We start from the raw sequence: 18,038 nt of genomic DNA on the forward strand, positions 1-18,038 counted from the left end.
GAAGACTTTCAAAATTTAGACTGCACTTGCCTTGACAAACCACTTCAAAATTTTCTCAAAATTTATCATTTTCTACTAATTATCTTGTGATCTGACAACACTAAGGCCTTAGCAATCACAACACCTATCTACATCAATATCAACTCATTCTGCTTCAAAAACACACCAAATCACTAAAAAATGCCTCACAACTTTTCATTTTGCTCACAAACCACCTATACCTCCAAAAACAATAGCTTTTCATTATTGTCATTAGCATGGGGCAATGGGAAGATGAGGGGAGAGACAATGCAAGCAAAAGTGTACCTGGTTCCCTCCCTAGTAGCGGTGCTAAAAATGTATGATCTCTGGCAGTCACTCATGTGTCGTGGAGATTTGGCCAATACACATATGAGGTACTCCTTCCAAGCAACCCTGGGTGAAGAATAATGTATGCAAATCTCTTTTGATAGTGTCACTCTAGCGAGTCCCAAGTTGTTGCAATCATGAACCATACAAGAAGAAAGGGAGAGGGGAGAGGGGAGGGGAGAAGGGAGAGGAAGTGTGCAAGGTGAGAGGACCCTACCTATTCTCTCTCTACCACTCTCTTAATCTTCCACATGTCGCACCTCCAATGATCAAAATTCACTTTGTATCTTGTTTCATATATCGTATCTTCAATTGAATAGGAAAGGAATGAAGAGGTACATTTTGCTTGACAATATTTTAAACAAATCCATTTGGTCATGCCATGTGCTTGTTTACTAATGCCATTCTAAGGATATACTATGATATTAGTGATCAAATTTGAGCGAATAGGAGTCGTGATATTGCTCAAGCCTATAAAATTTTGTGTCCTTACTTATAATTTGCATATCTCTACACCCTTTCTAGAGATTCTTTTCAAAATATAAGAGCTATTACTAGGAAGGATTTGGTATATATTTACTTGTTATTGGCAAATGGAGTACTTTTAGAAGATCAAGAAGTTACCATGTTCATCATACAATAATGATTATGCTATGGCATACAAGACATTGGATATGTTCTATTAGATTTATTTTTGCATTCCTATAGAGGTTAAGGGACATGGATATAATAAAATTTGCTAAGAATGGAAAAGTCTATAGAAGACTATTGGTTATCATGTTGGGTAAAAGTGCTTTTGATATGTGAAATCTTCATGGAGGGAATTCCAAAAGGATATGGTGGTGGGGTAAGGAATGCCTTTCATGATTGCCATTACCTAAAATGTTGAGACTCTAACAAAGTTATGGGTCTTATTTGGATGATCAAATAAGAGACTATGATGTACCCCAAAAATTAAGGTTTTTATTTGGGATGATTGAACAAAGAAATACATAGATATGCCCGTGTGTGTGTGTGTGTGTGTAGAAGATGCGGGACTTAATTCAGCCATTCCTCCCAATTCCTCGTCTTCAAGTGCTAGTGTCACTTGAGGATCGAAAACTTGAAAGAAGAGAAACTAGTTGCTGAAACCTTCTGATGATGAAATTGACTACTGCGAGAGCTTATCGGCGGCTACTACTGATCCCTCTACCATGGATACAACATCATGCCAATGAGCTTTCGCGATTGAATAAACATCTCAAGTGATGGACAAGATGCATGTGTACCATATAGAAGAATGGGCTTCCTCTCAAGCAAAAGGTTTTCATGTGGTGGTGTCTATTGGGGGTTCTACTAGTGGGGACCACACTGGCACACCACCGCATTGCACTTGCACATTGTTTGCATTGCTCTTCTCTTAGAGAAACACCCCCATATCTTTTGGATGTGTTCAAGATTTCCTCGCGAGACTATCCAATGGCCTTCAGATCCACTTCCCCTCACATAATTTTTCCAAGTAGTCTTGGATTTTTGGGAGATTCCATTCCTCTCTAGCTGACTAGAGCCTTTTCTTCTTGTGGGTTGGATTTATTGCCTGTTGGACCATCTGGCATATAGAAATGCATTCTTCTGATGCTCTTGCATACATCCCTATATGATGCTTATCATATTGGTGGCATTTCTATGCATCTTTTAGACCACTGCTTCACACCTAGTGGTGGTGATTCCTAAATTCCATTAACTAATTGAATAATTGGTTTGACCAAATAAAAAAGTGAGAGAGAGAGAGAGAGAGAGAGAGAGAGAGAGAGAGAGAGAGAGAGAGAGAGGAGGGAGGGAGGGAGGGAGGGAGGGAGAGAGTCCTTTAGTAAAAGTGTCTTCCTTCTTCTTTTCTCTTAAAGCATGAGAGGGGGTCCACTTCATAAAAATGCATTCCTTCTTCCTATCGTTCAAAGTGTGGTGGGCATCCTTTGGTTAAAATATCACATCCTTTAAAAGTGACCTATGCCTCTAGTTGACAAGGGTGCATCAATTGGTGAGAAGCTAAATCTGCAAACTCATACACTTATCAAATCAAATTACTGATAGGCTCCACATTTTGTTGGCACATTAAGATGCTTTTTAACTTGCATTCCATGTCTTAAGCTAACATAAACTATTAAACAATTCATATTTTATTAAGGAAGCCATACATGCATTAGGGACAACAATGCTCTTGACTAGGAACTACAATTCATTCTTTGAATAATAAGCTCTCCTAAGGAATGATAAAAGCCAATGACTCAAAGACTTAGAGCACCACTAATGGGTTGAAAAAGGGACTTGTGGTTAAGGACATAGATTAGAACGAATCCTTGTACGTGGTGATGCATGAAGAAATGCTATTTAATGTGTAGATATATGGGCATAGAAAGTGAGAAAAACCAAGCTAAGCTTTAGTTGAGCCCGTAAGGATGAGTGTTGCATGTTCAAGAGTGGTGGAACTTAGAATAGTTCTATTGAAATTCCATGTAAGCAAGGATCTTCTCTTGAATGTGTGTGGGAAATGCTGATGTGACAAGCAAATGGTCACGAAAAGTGACTCAAGAACACTCGTGATAGGACACATTTAAGGGTAGAAAGAGGTGGGGCCAGGCTTTATATAAAAAGAACAATAAAAGGTCTTTGTGCATGCCAACTTGAATGGAGTGGCTGGTCCTCGTGCCTTGTGCGTGATATTGGTTTTAATGAAAGAATAACAATAGTATATACTTTAAATATTCAAGCTAAAGATACACTTTTTGAAACTCTATGATTTGGTGGGACATACGTCACCACAATATGGCCTTGGAAATACACTTAAGTGTAATGAAAAGTGCAACAAGTTATATGTTTCTTTTGTGAGGGGATCTAAAAGAGTAGCTTGTCACACAAAATAGCTAGGGAAATACAAGTAAATGGTGATATCATCTACGAGCAAGAACAATTATTTGTTTCATGTGTGAGGTGATGTAAAAGAGCAACTTGTCAAATGTTTCTTGTGTGAGTAAAGTTTGGCATTTAAAACGGGGAGAGGGGAATCTTGCCTTGCAACTTGTGGAAGAACTCGATGTGTTGAAAATGAAAGTCATCAAGAGGTTGAGATTCTATGCGCGGAGTGAGTGGTTTGCTTTGGTCAAGGCACCAACCTTTTGTGCACGTGGGGTGGAGAGGATGAAGAGAGGAGGGGTTGAGGATGTGTGTTGAGATTCTATGGATGGAGCTTCCTTGTCTCTCGTTAAGGCACCTACCTTTAGTGATGTGGGGTGGACGGTGCACATTTGGGATGGGGAGAGGAGGGGAGGAGGATGTGTGTTATCTATGAGAGAAACCAAGTTGGCTCGATGGATAATGGGCTGTTTCTAGCGAGAAGGGTCAGGGGAGGGTAAGCGAGGATTTATTGGAGGGTCCATATGTTTCGACTTCCACATATTTTTGAATAAAATAGTCATTTTTGGAAAATAAGCAAAGGTTTTGTTCTCATCATCTGAGGCGAACTAATTTTAATGTATTTCATAATTAGTAAGGTATGATAGGTTATAGATGTACACTAACAAACTTAATTATGACTTTGGGTACTCCATTCTCCCTAGTTCTTGGAGTCATTGTAGTGGGGTTTCAAACACATGGGCTTCATTTCTTCACGTTCTCATTACGAAAGTTGTTGTTAGCATCTTTGTGAGTACTTCCGAAGGTAATTCTTGAAGGGATTGGTGGACGAGGAGTCAAAGAGGGTGTAAAGCGGGATAAGGACAAAGGGTTGGAAAGGGGTGGGAGGACGAAGGGGGTTACTACACAAAAGAGGAAAGGCAAGTATAAGGGGCCCAAGAAGGGGGCGGGTTCTATGGAGAGCGGGAGGGGAGGACACCCGCGGGCGAAAAGGGCAAAGCGGCCAAAGCGACGAGGGGGCGCCACGTAGGCGCCAACGAGGCGAGCGATGTGGGAGCGGCGATTAATACGGAGCCACTGGTGGGCTGCCAAGTGGACGGTGCCTGGGGCAAGCGGCCGCGAATAACGGGAGCGGGACCCACAAAAGGGGGTCTAGGGAAGAGCGAAAGCCACGGTACCGCACAGTCTGAGCTGACGGTCAGCGGTTGTCCATGTGGCAGGCCACGGTGTCACGTTAGCATTTAATATTTAAATTCTGAGGGTGTATAATACTAAATGCTTGGACAGTCTGTAACATTTACTGTTTTGGCATGTGGCTAATGAAGGCTTTTTTCCTGCTGCTTCGTTGTGCCCTGTTTCTACAGAGCTAGCCGTAAGCTACCAAGCTTTTCCCATCGCCATAGCCCAGCCCTGAAATTTGAAGGCAAGCCCTCACCTTCACTAAGAAGGTGGACAAATTCTGCTGTGGCCTTCTATGAGCTTCCATTATAGCCAAAATACATATATTTATATGTAAATTTTGAAGCCCAAATTTTCTTTATGCCTTATATTGAAGGTTTGAAGGCCTCTGAAGCCTATGTAGCCATAGCCTTAATTGCATCAAATTTCTAATGATTTATAATATTAAATGCTTGGACTGTCCGTAGCATTTCCGGTTCGCAGGGGCCATGGCATGTGGCGGATGACAAGCATTGAATGCTGGGGGGTTCCTTCTTCTTTTTAAGACCATCAGGTCTGCAATGAATGCTTTTCCCTTCTTCCCCTGCTATTGCATTTCTGAAGCATTGCTCTGTTTCCTCAGAGCTGTAAGCCATAGCCATAACCATAGCCTTAAGCTTCCAAGCTTTCTCCTTCCTGCTCCCCTGCCATAGCCATTGCCATAGCCATAGCTCCCAAGCTTTCTCCTTCTCCTCCCCACTTTTCTCCTACCGTTTTGCCCTTCCCCCTTCCACCTCTCCACCTTCCTCTCTCCAAATTCTGCCCAAACCTTCTGCATCCCCCTCTTCTTTTTTCTCAAAATCCCCAATTTTGGGTTCCCTCTTCTTTCTCAAATCCCCACCTGCCTCTTGGGTTTCTTCTGTTTTGCCAAAACCTTCTCATTCTCCTCTTGGGTGCCTTCCCGTTTGGCCATCGGGTGCCTTCTTGTTTTGCCTTTGCTTTCCCCAATTCTTCCCCTCCTGATTTGATATCTCTCTTTCTGTTTCTTCCTTGCCTGCTTTCAAGCTCTCCCATCATCGACTTCCAATTAGCCAATTAGGTGACGGGCGAGGCCTTGCCCACAGCTCAGCCGAACGTTCGTGTGCATGCTGCATTTTCTTTTTTGTTACTCAACCGAGTGACCCAAGTTTGGTAGCAACTGTTTGAGCTTCCAACCACCTCGCTAAATACTATCAGTCCCCTGCGAACGATCATTGTATTCGACTCTGTCTTGTTTGCATGAATCGAGCGAGGCTTTCAAGGATCAACCTCAGGTTGAAGACTGTGGCGCTCGATATCCGGGAATGTAGTGCATCTGGTGCTTTCTTTTGCTAGGAAGGATTTAAAGGGTAGGGACGTTAGTGCTTGCACTGCATGCAGCGAACGGTTTCTACTGCAAGTACTTAAGAAGTTCAATACGTGCACTTTTTTTTGGGATATCCGACGATATAATTGCTGTCCGAAACAAGGGCCGCATTACTGTGAGATCCATAATTGTAGGGAATTAGCGGCAGTGAACCCACAGCGTCTATCGAGCGTGAGCTTTGATAGACATGCCTTCTGGCCTGCGTACTCTCAGATCATCCTCCGAGGGACCTATGGAATCAATTTTGACGTACGCAGATTCCAATGGAACTGAAAACGGGACTTTGGAAGCCTCAAAAATCGTCGAGGCAAAGCCAAGGCCTCTACATCTTAACACGCTCAAATCCTGTGAAGAGAGGAGTCTCAACGATCTTATTGCAACCGTCTTGTCTCCTCGTCTCCGAACAATGGAGACCGTCAGAAGTTCGGATTGTTTGGAGGGTATGGTGCCGGGGACTATTTCTCCGAATTTTAAATCGGCAGCAAACACCCCGAGGTCATTCCACCAGTCCAGCTTTGAACATCATCCAATGTTGGCGGATGCCTGGGAAGCTCTAAGGCGATCTTTGGTTTATTTTCGAGGGAGACCTGTCGGAACTATTGCTGCATTGGATCCAACTGAGGATTCTCTCAACTATAATCAGGTCAGCTGCTAAGTGATCTAATTTTTGCAGTGCAGATCATACTGTCAGAAGAGGGGGATAGAAGTCCTTACGTCGTATATTTAACTTGGTTGTGGAGGTAGTAATATACCCAGCACCCAATTTGCTGTGTTGTTTGATGTTAAAGGAATGTTCGATTCAGAAGATGCACCTTGGAAGCGATAAAGAGGACTCTTTCATTAGTTCACCTTTGTTTTGATCTGCTGCGCATCCGTAGCAATTTTTACGCATTCATACAGTTTTTAATCTGTTGTCTTTGTATGAACTAAGCGACTCTGAAGCTTACTGTTTACTTCTTGGATCCATTGTTTTTCTTTTTTACAAGATACTACTCGTTGGTATTCTAGGTCACTCGGACTTGCTTAATATCCTATTTTTTGAGGGTGTGCTTTCATAATTTTTATGTGGATTAGCCTTTGCCTTAAGTGCTAGCCTTTATCTCCCCTTCATGTTCAGAGAACTCTGTTTGAAGACCTATGTATAACTAGATGCGCATATATGTGTATGCATACGTGTGCGTGTGTAGATATGTTTATGCACTTGTGAGACCGTTGGTTAGGCAAGTATATTATAGCGTTTATGGGTGCAAGCTACTAGGTGAGGATCATGAGGTAAACCCTTGCTTGTTCGTTCTGCTTTTGGATGATGAGCTTGGGCGTGTTCCTGAATTCCTTTGGTTAGATATTAAGCTGCAGGAGTTTGTCCCTTTAAACCGTCATGCTTCCTGGTTTTGTGAAGCATGGCCCAATTGCGATTCCCTACGGTGGTAGATAGATTTACAGACCCAAGGAGTGTGGTGATATTTTTTCCAGCTGCAAATTCCTCCCTTCTTTGTGTTTCCGAGGCTTTCTTTAGGAAAAAGATGGGAGAGCATATGCCCTTCAACTCCGGAATGCCAACAGAAATTCAGTACAAAAACTTTATATAAATGGATGCTCTAGTATGTGTGGGTGTGTGGATTTGTGTGTGTGAGAGCATATGTTTATACTATGGTCTACACCCGCTGTTGGGCGCTGATGATGTCAGTGGGGATATCGTAGTAGCTAGTCCTTGCTATGCTTGATGGAGTTTATGGTTTCAACCTTATGAGTGACTATCATGAGATTGAAACTGCACCATGTGTTGTGTTTTTAGAGGATGAGTTTGGGCATATTAATGGTATTTGATTCCTGAGTGCCTCGCTACCTCTGGATATTTTGAAGCCAGGGTATCTAGTTAGTGGCCACGATCTGGCTCTTCTTGTATTGTCATGTTGCTTTAAGCTCTGATGGTATGAAATGTTTATGCTTTGTTGCAGGTGTTTGTGAGGGATTTCGTCCCGAGTGCATTGGCCTTCCTCATGAATGGAGAGCCTGAGATTGTAAAGAACTTCTTGATGAAGACCCTCCGTCTCCAGGCCTTAACAAAACGGATTGATAATTACACACTTGGAGAAGGAGTTATGCCAGCTAGCTTCAAAGTCCTTCATGATGCAAATCGCAAAACTGACACTATGATGGCTGATTTTGGGGAGAGCGCAATTGGAAGAGTTGCGCCAGTTGACTCAGGATTTTGGTGGATCATTCTGCTCCGTGCTTACACCAAATCGACCGGGGATCATTCCCTTGCAGATATGCCAGACTTTCAGCGTGGGATGCGTCTCATACTAACTTTGTGCCTTTCGGAGGGTTTTGACACATTCCCAACTCTACTTTGTGCGGATGGTTGCTGTATGGTTGATCGCAGAATGGTAAGGACCTTGAATTATCTATTCCCAAAGTATGACGTTGCAGAAGCTCTACTCTTGTGGTCTCAGATCTGTTCACGGGCTAGTGCCTGAATTCTCATGGACAATTGATTTAAAATACGAGATGTGTTTTAATGCAGGGAATCTATGGTTATCCAATTGAAATACAAGCTCTCTTTTTTATGGCACTTAGATGTGCTAGGGTTCTTTTGAAACCAGAAGGGGGAGGAAAAGAGTTTATAGAGCGGATTGATAAACGCTTGCATGCCTTGAGCTATCATATGCGGGAATATTTTTGGCTTGATTTTGAGCAACTTAATAACATCTACAGATACAAGACAGAGGAGTACTCTCATACTGCTGTAAACAAGTTCAATGTTATCCCTGATTCCATTCCCGATTGGGTTTTTGACTTTATGCCTATGAAGGGTGGTTATTTTATTGGAAATGTCAGCCCAGCCCGTATGGACTTCAGGTGGTTTTGCATTGGTAATTGCATAGCTATATTATCATCTTTGGCAACCCCAGAGCAAGAGGCTGCAATTATGGACCTCATTGAGGAACGCTGGCAGGATCTGATTGGAGATATGCCAATAAAGGTCGCCTACCCAGCATTGGAAAATCATGAATGGCGAATTGTAACAGGTTCTGATCCAAAAAATACCAGATGGAGTTATCATAATGGAGGGTCTTGGCCAGGTGAGATGGTGACATATTTAAGATGGGTTAAAATCATGCAATGTGTGTGTGTGTGTGTGTGTGTTTTCGAGTGGTGTAAGTCTTGTTTACTCTCTCTCTCTCTCTCTCTCTCTCTCTCTCTCTCTTTCTCTCTCTCCACAGGCACATGCACATGCACAATATATGTATTTAGGGGAACATACATACCCAAATATAGATACAATATTTCTCTCTATTTCCCTTGTTCTGTCCCTCACTTCTAAGAGCCACATGCATGACGGTATAGAGGTTGAACAGCGAACGAATGTTGGAAGGCACAACCACATGCAGGGTCTCAACAGTGGTAGCTCCGCATTTCCCCTCTCCGTAAGCCACTTTGTGCTCTCGGGCATTGGCACATCATCTGACAAGCTTCCACTCGTTCGGCTGCAAGTTCCTTTGTTCCAGATACATGAGCCTCATCCAGGAGGTCCCTATTCAAAGTTGCACTCTCGATGTCCAATTGTGAATATGCCATCCATAAAATGCAGCCATGGCAACCACACCTCTAATGGTAGTCATATGAGAAGTGGGAGCAAAGGTCTCATCATAATCTATACCCTTTTTCTAGCATGGGCCTTGTAACAACATTGGATTTGTTCCTATGAATAGATTGAAGGGCCTGAAGGGGGAAGAAGAGAAAGAGGGAGAGAGTGTGAGAGAGAGAAGACACAAGTGTGCGGATGTGAAGTGATGAGCCACACCACAAACTCATTAGTTTTATTAGGATTAGGTTTTACCCTATGACTGTCTTAAGACAGTCATAGATGTCTTATCTTTAATAAAGGGGTGGCAATGTGCCTTTACCCCAACAACCTCCCACCTAAAGGCCAATGTGCCTAAAGGGGAGAAAAGAATAAAAATTACAGCAATATACAGTTACTGTATACAAGACCATAAAATAAGAATGGTCTCATCCTAATCCCATGATGTGGCGGCAATGTGCAAACCGCTCAGTAGGCAAGCTCTTAGTGAGCAAATCTGCAGGATTATCATCAGTATGCACCTTCACAAGCTCAAGTCGCTTGTCTTCCAGTACCTCCCTGATGAAATGATATTTCACATCTATGTGCTTGGTCTTTTGATGAAAGACCGGATTCTTTGCCAACATGATAGCACTCTGACTATCACAATGCAAAACTGGCATATCTCCTGTAATGCCCAAGTCTCCCACCAGCCGAGTAAGCCATATTGCTTCCTTGCAAGCCTCAGTGGCTGCAACATATTCAGCTTCAGTAGTTGACAGTGCAATGCATTTCTGCAACCGAGACACCCATGATATAGCACCTCCTGCAAATGTGAAAATATAACCGGTAGTAGACTTCCGGTTATCTGCATTCCCTGCATAGTCTGAATCTGTAAAACCATGCACCAATGCATCCTGCCTACCATAGCAGATGCACAAGTCTTTGGTACCCTTGAGATACCTCAAGACACCTTTCACTGCTTCCCAGTGCCGCTTGCCTGGATTTGCCATATACCTGCTGATGACTCCCACCGCAAAAGCAATATCCGGACGAGTGGCAACCATGGCATACATCAAAGAACCAACTGCAGATGCATACGGAACCTTGGCCATTTCAGCTTTATCATCATCTGATCTGGGGCTGTCCTTACTGCTGAGTTTTAGATGTGGAGGCAACGGGGTACTAATAGACTTCCCCCCCTCCATTTTAAAGCGTTGCAGTACTTTGTCAATGTACTCTTTCTGTGACAGAAACAAAAGTCCCTTGGACCTGTCACGAGTAATCCGCATGCCAAGAATATGATTTGCATCACCCAAGTCTTTCATGTCAAAAGACTTATGCAGTTGTTTCTTCAAAGCACTAATCTCATGCTGAGATTTACTGGCAATAAGCATGTCATCCACATATAGAATGAGTAGCATCAAATTGCCATCCTTTGCCCGTTTGGTGTACAAGCAATGATCGGCGGTCTCACACCTATGATACCCTAGGGACTGCATGAAGGCATCAAACTTCTTGTACCATTCTCTTGGCGCCTGCTTGAGTCCATACAAGCTCCTTTTGAGCTTACACACAAGCTGCTCTTTCCCTTTAACAGCATATCCTCTGGCTGATTCATATAGATCTCATCATGGAGATCTCCGTGAAGAAAAGCTGTCTTCACATCCATCTGACATAAATCCATGTCGTCATGAGCAACAAGAGCTAACACTGCTCTCAAAGTAGTCAGCTTGACTACAGGGGAAAAGATCTCATCAAAGTCAATGCCCTTCTCCTGCTTAAATCCCTTGGCAACCAATCTGGCTTTATACCTCGGTAAAGCATTTGAATCCACTTTGACTTTGTAAACCCACTTGCATGGCAAAACCTTTCTGCCTGCAGGTAGCTGCACCAAGTCCCATGTATCATTTTGAAGTAGGGAGTCCATTTCTGACTGCATGGCTTTCTCCCACTTCTTTTTCTCTGTTCTTCCCATAGCTTCCTTGAAGCTGGAAGGCTCACCACAATCTGTCAGCATGATAAAATCAGCCACATTATTGGCTCCTGGAACAAACCTGGCAGGAGGCCGTTGTACACGGGTGCTCCTACTAACAAAATGTTCCGGATTAGGCTGCTGTTCAGCCTGTTCGTCATGCATGACGGGTGGCTGTACCACCATATCTGGCTGTTCTACAGCCCCATCTGCTGGCATATCCAGTGGTGCATCATTGGCAAAATTATCTGGCTGATTTTCAGCCTGTATACCCTCTTGAACAGGGTTATCTGCAGCAGCCTGCTGCTGCATATAAATGGGCATTCTTTGCTGTCCAACATCATCATAAATAACCCTCCTGTATTCCACAGGTTGCACGGGTTCCTTGTGTACACTATCCTCTTTAAAGATGACATCATTGCTGCGTATAATCTTCCGTTTAACGGGATCCCATAACCTGTACCCCATTTCACCTTCGTCACCATAACCCATAAAGATGCATCTGATAGACTTTGGATCCAGTTTGGTGCGCAGTTCTTTGCGTACATGAGCAAAGCACTCGCAGCCAAATACACGTAAGTGCTTATATGAAGGTGGCTTGCCAGACCACACCTCCTCTGGCACTTTCAACTCCAAAGTCTTGTTTGGCGACCTGTTAATAATGTGAACTGCTGTTTGCACGGCTTCTGCCCAAAAGCCATGGGGTAATGCAGCATAAGACAACATACATCGAACCTTCTCCTGAATAGTTCGATTCATACGCTCACTTGCACCATTTTGAGATGCATTATGAGGGGCTGTGAGTTCCTGTTTGATGCCCTTAGCTTGGCAAAACTGCACAAAAGCATGTGACACATACTTCACCCCCATTATCGGATCTGAGGCATTTCAGCCTGCGACCTGTCCGATTCTCAACCTGAGCGACAAACTTCTTGAAAGCATCTAAGGCATCGCCCTTATGCTTCAAGAAATAGACCCACACTTTGCGTGTGGCATCATCAATGAAAGTAATAAAATATTTTGCACCCCCTAGTGATAACTGTGGCATCTCACACAAATCAGTGTGCACTAGATCAAGTGGTGCTCTATTCTGGGGAGTTCTCCTCTTATGAGGAGTCGCAGAATGCTTGCCAAATATACAATGATCACAAGTAGGCAAATCTGAAAAAGAAAGAGACGGCAGATAACCCAAACGTGACAGTTCTTGCATTCCTTTAACAGACATGTGTCCCAACCGGCTATGCCACAATGAAACCTTTGGCAGCTCGGTTATGGCAACAACATGATTACCCACACTGGAAACATAAAGAGGGTCTCTACATCAGCATAAATAAGAGTGACATTCGAATTTGACAGGGTGGTCTTGAAAGTGTCCCAACTCTCAGGGAGGGTACACAGCAAGAAAGTAGCCTTGAACTCCTCATCAAGATTCAATCCCTGTGCAATCAGCTGTGTAAAGATGGCATTGAACTCACTCAAGTGTGAGGTCATAGCTGTGCCTTCCTTCATGCGAAGATCAACCAGCTTCTTCAACCAATAAACCTTACTGGCTGAGCTCTTTTGGGCATACAATTCTTCTAGCCTTTGCCATAGACCATAAGAGGTCTTTTCAGCCTGAACATTGAACACAAGAGTGTCAGAAATAGTGAGCATGATAGCTGCCCTTGCGGACAAATCAAGCTCTTCCCAGTCATCAGCTGCCATGTCAGATGGCTTGACACCCTTCACCCTTATGGGCTTAGAAATCTTCTTTAACAGAAGTACATTCAAGCACTGTTCTGCCCATAATGCATAATTGTGTGCTCCTTCCAGTTTCTTTATGTTCAGAATTGAAGATTCACTTCCCCCTGATGCCATATCAGATAAGGAAAGTATCTGATTCCCTGGAAGTAAAAAAGACTGAATAAAAAATTCTGATTTCTCAGAAAAAACCTGCTCTATCAAGAGCCAGGAGCACTCACAATAGTGCTGTTTTTTTTACTGTCAGGAAATCTGCAGCAAAACAGAAAATTCTCCCAGTTACTGTACCTTCTGAAACACTGTACCGTGCTCAAATAGGCATAAAAACAGTAATTTCAGACTGCTGCAGCTGCTCAACAAGTGCTTAACAGTGCATAATCAGCTGACAAAGCACAAACACTGCTGTAAACACTGCTGTACTGGCTGTACTGATCACTTCTCCCACCTCAGATGAGGTATTGTACTGAGTTAATATGCATAAACCACTTGGCAAACACCCAAAAAAAAATGACAGTTCAGCCTGTCACAAAACCTGCAACAGAAAATGGGATAAATCCCAAGCAATCACCCTTCTGCCAAGGGGATAAAATGCATCTGAAGATCTCTGTCGGTAACCCAAGTGCTGTCAAACAAAATCTGGGCAAAAGCCCCTTGATCTGACACCTGAACCAAGTGAAGAACACCTCAACACTGAGGTAGCATGCAATGTGAAAATCTCTCTGACAAAATCAACCAACAGTGTAATGCATATACTGTCCTGTGTAGGAATGACATACACAGATCCCAACGTACAAACACTCAATGAGGAACCTTTTGAGCACTGTCAACGATGGACAGTTAGGGACCGAGTAAACTCGATGCGCCCTGGCCAAGCGTGGCTCAACTGAGGTTCTCTGAGTGTTGCACAAGAAATGTGACCTGCAAGAAAATGTCACCTCGACACTGCGGAAATCGAGGCAAATGTGTGCTCTGTGGCACCACACTACCTCAAGGCATACAAAGCATCAACTGCCAGGCAAAAGCCCTATGATCTGCTCACCCGGAAACTGAGATTCAAGCCCAGTAAAAGCATAAAAGTCCTCTGCAAAATCAAGGCATTTCCTTCACGAAAATAGATAACTGTGCAATCAACCACACACTGTGGTTCTCTTCACCTCAAGCACGAGGTAAATGAAGGTACTTGCTGTACTTTCAAGAAAAACACAGTTTTGTGAACTGAAAGATGATCTTGAATCAAGAGCAGAGAGCTCTTTCTCCTTCTTTTTCTTCCCAAAGAAAAATTCTGCCTGCTGTACTTGATGTACCTGCGCACGTGTGCAGAATCCCAGAAGAGAGAAGAAAAAAAAAAATTTTCGACGGTCTCCCTGATGCAGCTCCCTGTACCTGCGGAGTGTAGATCCGTACGGATGTACGGCTCCTGTACGGAGTCCGTACAGCAGGTACGGATGTCCGTACCTGAGCGCGCGCTCCGTACCTGAGCGCGCGCTGCGCGCTCTGGCTCTCTGCGCGGCCTAGTGCTGTGCACTGGCTGCCCCTGCGCAGGATAGCAGCTAGCAGCTGCTGCTGTAGCCCGTGCCCTGCTCTACGCCCGCGACCGCGCTGCGCCCGCGCCCTGATCTGTGCCCGCGCCCGTGCTGCCGATGCGCCCCGCGCTGCGATGCCTTCGCTGCCTGCAGATCTGCGACGTACGTCCGTACGGATGTACGGACGACGCACGTCTGTACGGCGCTGTCACCTACTGACCTGCGCTGACGCCTGCTGGCCCATTGGCCCTTGCAGAGGCTAGGTAGAGGTCGAGGGGTGTGGGTAGGCAAGGGTAGAGGGAGAAGTGGCTCTGATACCAGTTGAAGGGCCTGAAGGGGGAAGAAGAGAAAGAGGGAGAGAGTGTGAGAGAGAGAAGACACAAGTGTGCGGATGTGAAGTGATGAGCCACACCACAAACTCATTAGTTTTATTAGGATTAGGTTTTACCCTATGACTGTCTTAAGACAGTCATAGATGTCTTATCTTTAATAAAGGGGTGGCAATGTGCCTTTACCCCAACATAGATCCATCTGATCAGCGCCGCAGCTTATATACCCACTTTGTATGTAATACTTTCTGCCCACAGGCAAGTCCACCAAATCCCAATTGTGGTTTTTTTTGCATGGAGTTTATCTGCTTGCATAGCTTGCATCCAATGCACATTATCATGTGCATCTTCAAGACAATCAGGTTCATCCTTTTCCAACAAAATGTTGGCCCAAGCTGAATCAAAACAATTAGCATCCTCAATGTCTCTAGCGTCATGACGTGTGCAGCCAGGAAGTGGTGCAGAGAGCTCCTGGAGAGTACAGAGCAGCCAGCGATTGGACTGTCCTAGCTTCCTACATTGCTAAACTGTCTTGTGCCACAATAGCTTCAACTCCTTGCTGAGTGGCGGGACCAGCCATAGGCTGAACTGAGGCATCAACAATTTGTGAATCCCACTCCAAATTCTGATTTTCAACAGGCATTATCAGCTCTAGCGTCAAAAGAAATGGCAGCAGACCTTCAAATGCGTCCAATGAACCTTGATTTGTGTCAAATGCAGCAGCACAAATAACATCTCTATTAGTGAAGATCTTCTTGCTAGCCAAATTTGTAGAGTTTGTAACCCTTGCAATGCTGTAGCCCACAAATATGCACTTCTCAGCTTTATCATAAAGCTTTCCTCTCAATTCTTGAGGTACATGTGCATATGCGATGCATCCATTTGTATGGAATTAACAGACATTTTGTCTTCTTTCATATCAAGCCTGATACGGTGTCATAACCTCAAGTGCTTTTGTTGGACAGCTATTCAAAACATGATCATAGCACATTATTGCTTCCATCCAAAGCTTGTGAGGCAGTCCTTTGGCCTTAATCATGCACCTTGCCATTTTCATTAATGATCTGTTCTTTTGTTTCGTCACTCCATTATGCTGAGGAGTATAGCGTACTGTGCGTTGATTTGTTTTGCTAACTGCTTGGACATGTACTCCCTCCCTTTGTCCGAATGTAGCGCATGTATCCTTGATTCTCTACCAAAGCAATGAAATGCTTAAACACAATGAACACTTCGAATTTTTTCTTGACTGCAAAGAGGCATGTGAATTTTGAGAAGTCTTCTATAAAAGTAACAAAATGGAAATGACCTCCAAGAGACCAAGTCCTCATAGGACCGCAAACATCACTGTGAATTAATCTTTGCAGTGTGGACTGCACCATCTTTAGGGAATGAGAACCTATGCATTTTTCCAAGAATACACCCCTCACATGGGAGCTTCCAAGGCATCTACCATCTGAAAATTTTGCAAAAGCATAAGATTATCAAAGTTTACATTCCCAAACTTGGCATGCCACAACTTTGCATCCTGCATGGCAAAAATAGATGTAGTTATTGTTGGAGATAAGTGCACACTAAGTGTACTATTTCCTAGTCTAAGTCTAAGTCTAGTCTTTATGTCTTGAGTGTGTGCCATGTGGCACTTCTACAATTATCCCATAAACACTCTTGCATTATGTCTTGTACTTTGGCCCATATATTCAATGGGTCACATCATTCTAATCTATCTGTCTAGCTTGTGTCTTGTCTACACTCTTCTCAAGGTATTTCTTATCTTTCAGTCTTGTCATCTCATTTCCATTTCCAGTTTCTAGTTCTAGTTCTTTTTCCATATTCCAACATGGTATCAGAGCTAGGTTGATCCCTCTTCTCCCTCTTCTCTTCCCTCAAGTCTGCCTTCTCTCAGAACTCTCCCCCGCTGCAGTCTGCCTTTTCTCAGATCTGTGTGTTTCTACTCCAGATCTGCGCCAGATCTGCGCTCCAGATCTGCGCATCATTTCTGCCAGATCTGAGCGCCAGATCTGCGCAGAACCTGCTGTCATCGACAGATCTGCGCACCGCCCCTCTTCTCCACGCTGCTGACCCTGCTGCCGCTGTAGATCTGCTCGCCATCCCTCTTCCAGATCTGCGCACCATTGCGCTGCAGATCTGCGCACCATTGCGCTGTAGATCTGCGCGCCAGATCTGTTGCGCAGTTCCACTCTCTACCAGCTCTGCTCTCCGTACGACCGCCGTACGCCGTCTTCGTCAGCGTCCGTACAGTCCGTACGACTGTACGGAATCTGTACCTGCACCCGTTGTCCCAGTTCAGGTGGCCTCTACTGCTGCAGATCTGTCTGCCATTTCTGCCCTGATTTCGTGAGCTGAAGGAGCTGCCCACGACTTTCTGAAGCTGCTGCCCGTACCTTTTCTGTTCGAAATAAAGGAGGAGCTGAAGTTTTTATCTCTGCCCAACCTGCATTCAGTTCTGCATTCAGTTCTTGCTAAGGTACTGTACATTGTCTCTTTCAGTTTGCTGAGCAGTCTTTGTTAATCCTCATATCTGCAAACTGCTGGTTCCTCCTGCTTCGATGGGCTGTCATATGCTATGGCCCTGACAAAGTGGTGAGAGAACTGGCTTCTAGGATCTCTTCTTCTCATTTATTTCTACAATATTGTAAGGGAATAGACACTGCCCTTGCATCCTAGCAAGAGGTAAGACCTTCCCACATGGCATCCTCCTCTCATTCTCTCATGTCTATCGACAAATTCAATGGGTCCAATTTTCATACTTGGCAGATCAAACTCAAGTGCCATCTTATGAAAGAAGGCCTTTGGGACATTGTTCACCGTGATGCCCCCGAAGGTCCATCTGAGCAAATTGTTACTGCCAAGAACGACAAAGCCTATGCTATCATATTGCTTGGCCTTGGAGATGATTACATTCATCACATCTCCGACATACAGTCTGCTCCTCAAGCATGGATCACTCTGGATACTCTTTTTGGAGCCCGATCTAAAAACTCTAAAATTGCACTTATGATCTCATTCTTTGATCTACATATGCAGGAAGGAGCTACTATAGCCTCTCATGTTAATTATCTTCGCAGTCTTATGGTTCAGCTTG

The 18,038-nt window shown here is 44.1% G+C and overlaps 1 protein-coding gene across 1 annotated transcript in view; it reads left to right on the top strand.

Annotated features, from left to right (window-relative positions):
* Positions 1 to 4,992: 4,992 nt before the first annotated feature.
* The window catches only part of LOC147900402 (putative alkaline/neutral invertase F), a 34,123-nt gene continuing 21,077 nt past the window's right edge, over positions 4,993 to 18,038 (top strand). The window contains exons 1-3 of the mRNA XM_087377297.1: positions 4,993 to 6,443; positions 7,759 to 8,190; positions 8,328 to 8,886. Coding sequence (XP_087233423.1) covers positions 5,988 to 6,443; positions 7,759 to 8,190; positions 8,328 to 8,886 — 1,447 coding nt within the window. The 5' untranslated portion in view covers positions 4,993 to 5,987. The remainder of the gene's footprint in view (positions 6,444 to 7,758; positions 8,191 to 8,327; positions 8,887 to 18,038) is intronic.

The sequence above is a fragment of the Dipteris shenzhenensis genome, chromosome 7, assembly GCF_047967505.1.
Source record: "Dipteris shenzhenensis isolate YYH24624 ecotype China chromosome 7, Dip_SZ_1.0, whole genome shotgun sequence".
In the NCBI taxonomy this organism is placed as follows: Eukaryota; Viridiplantae; Streptophyta; class Polypodiopsida; order Gleicheniales; family Dipteridaceae; genus Dipteris; species Dipteris shenzhenensis.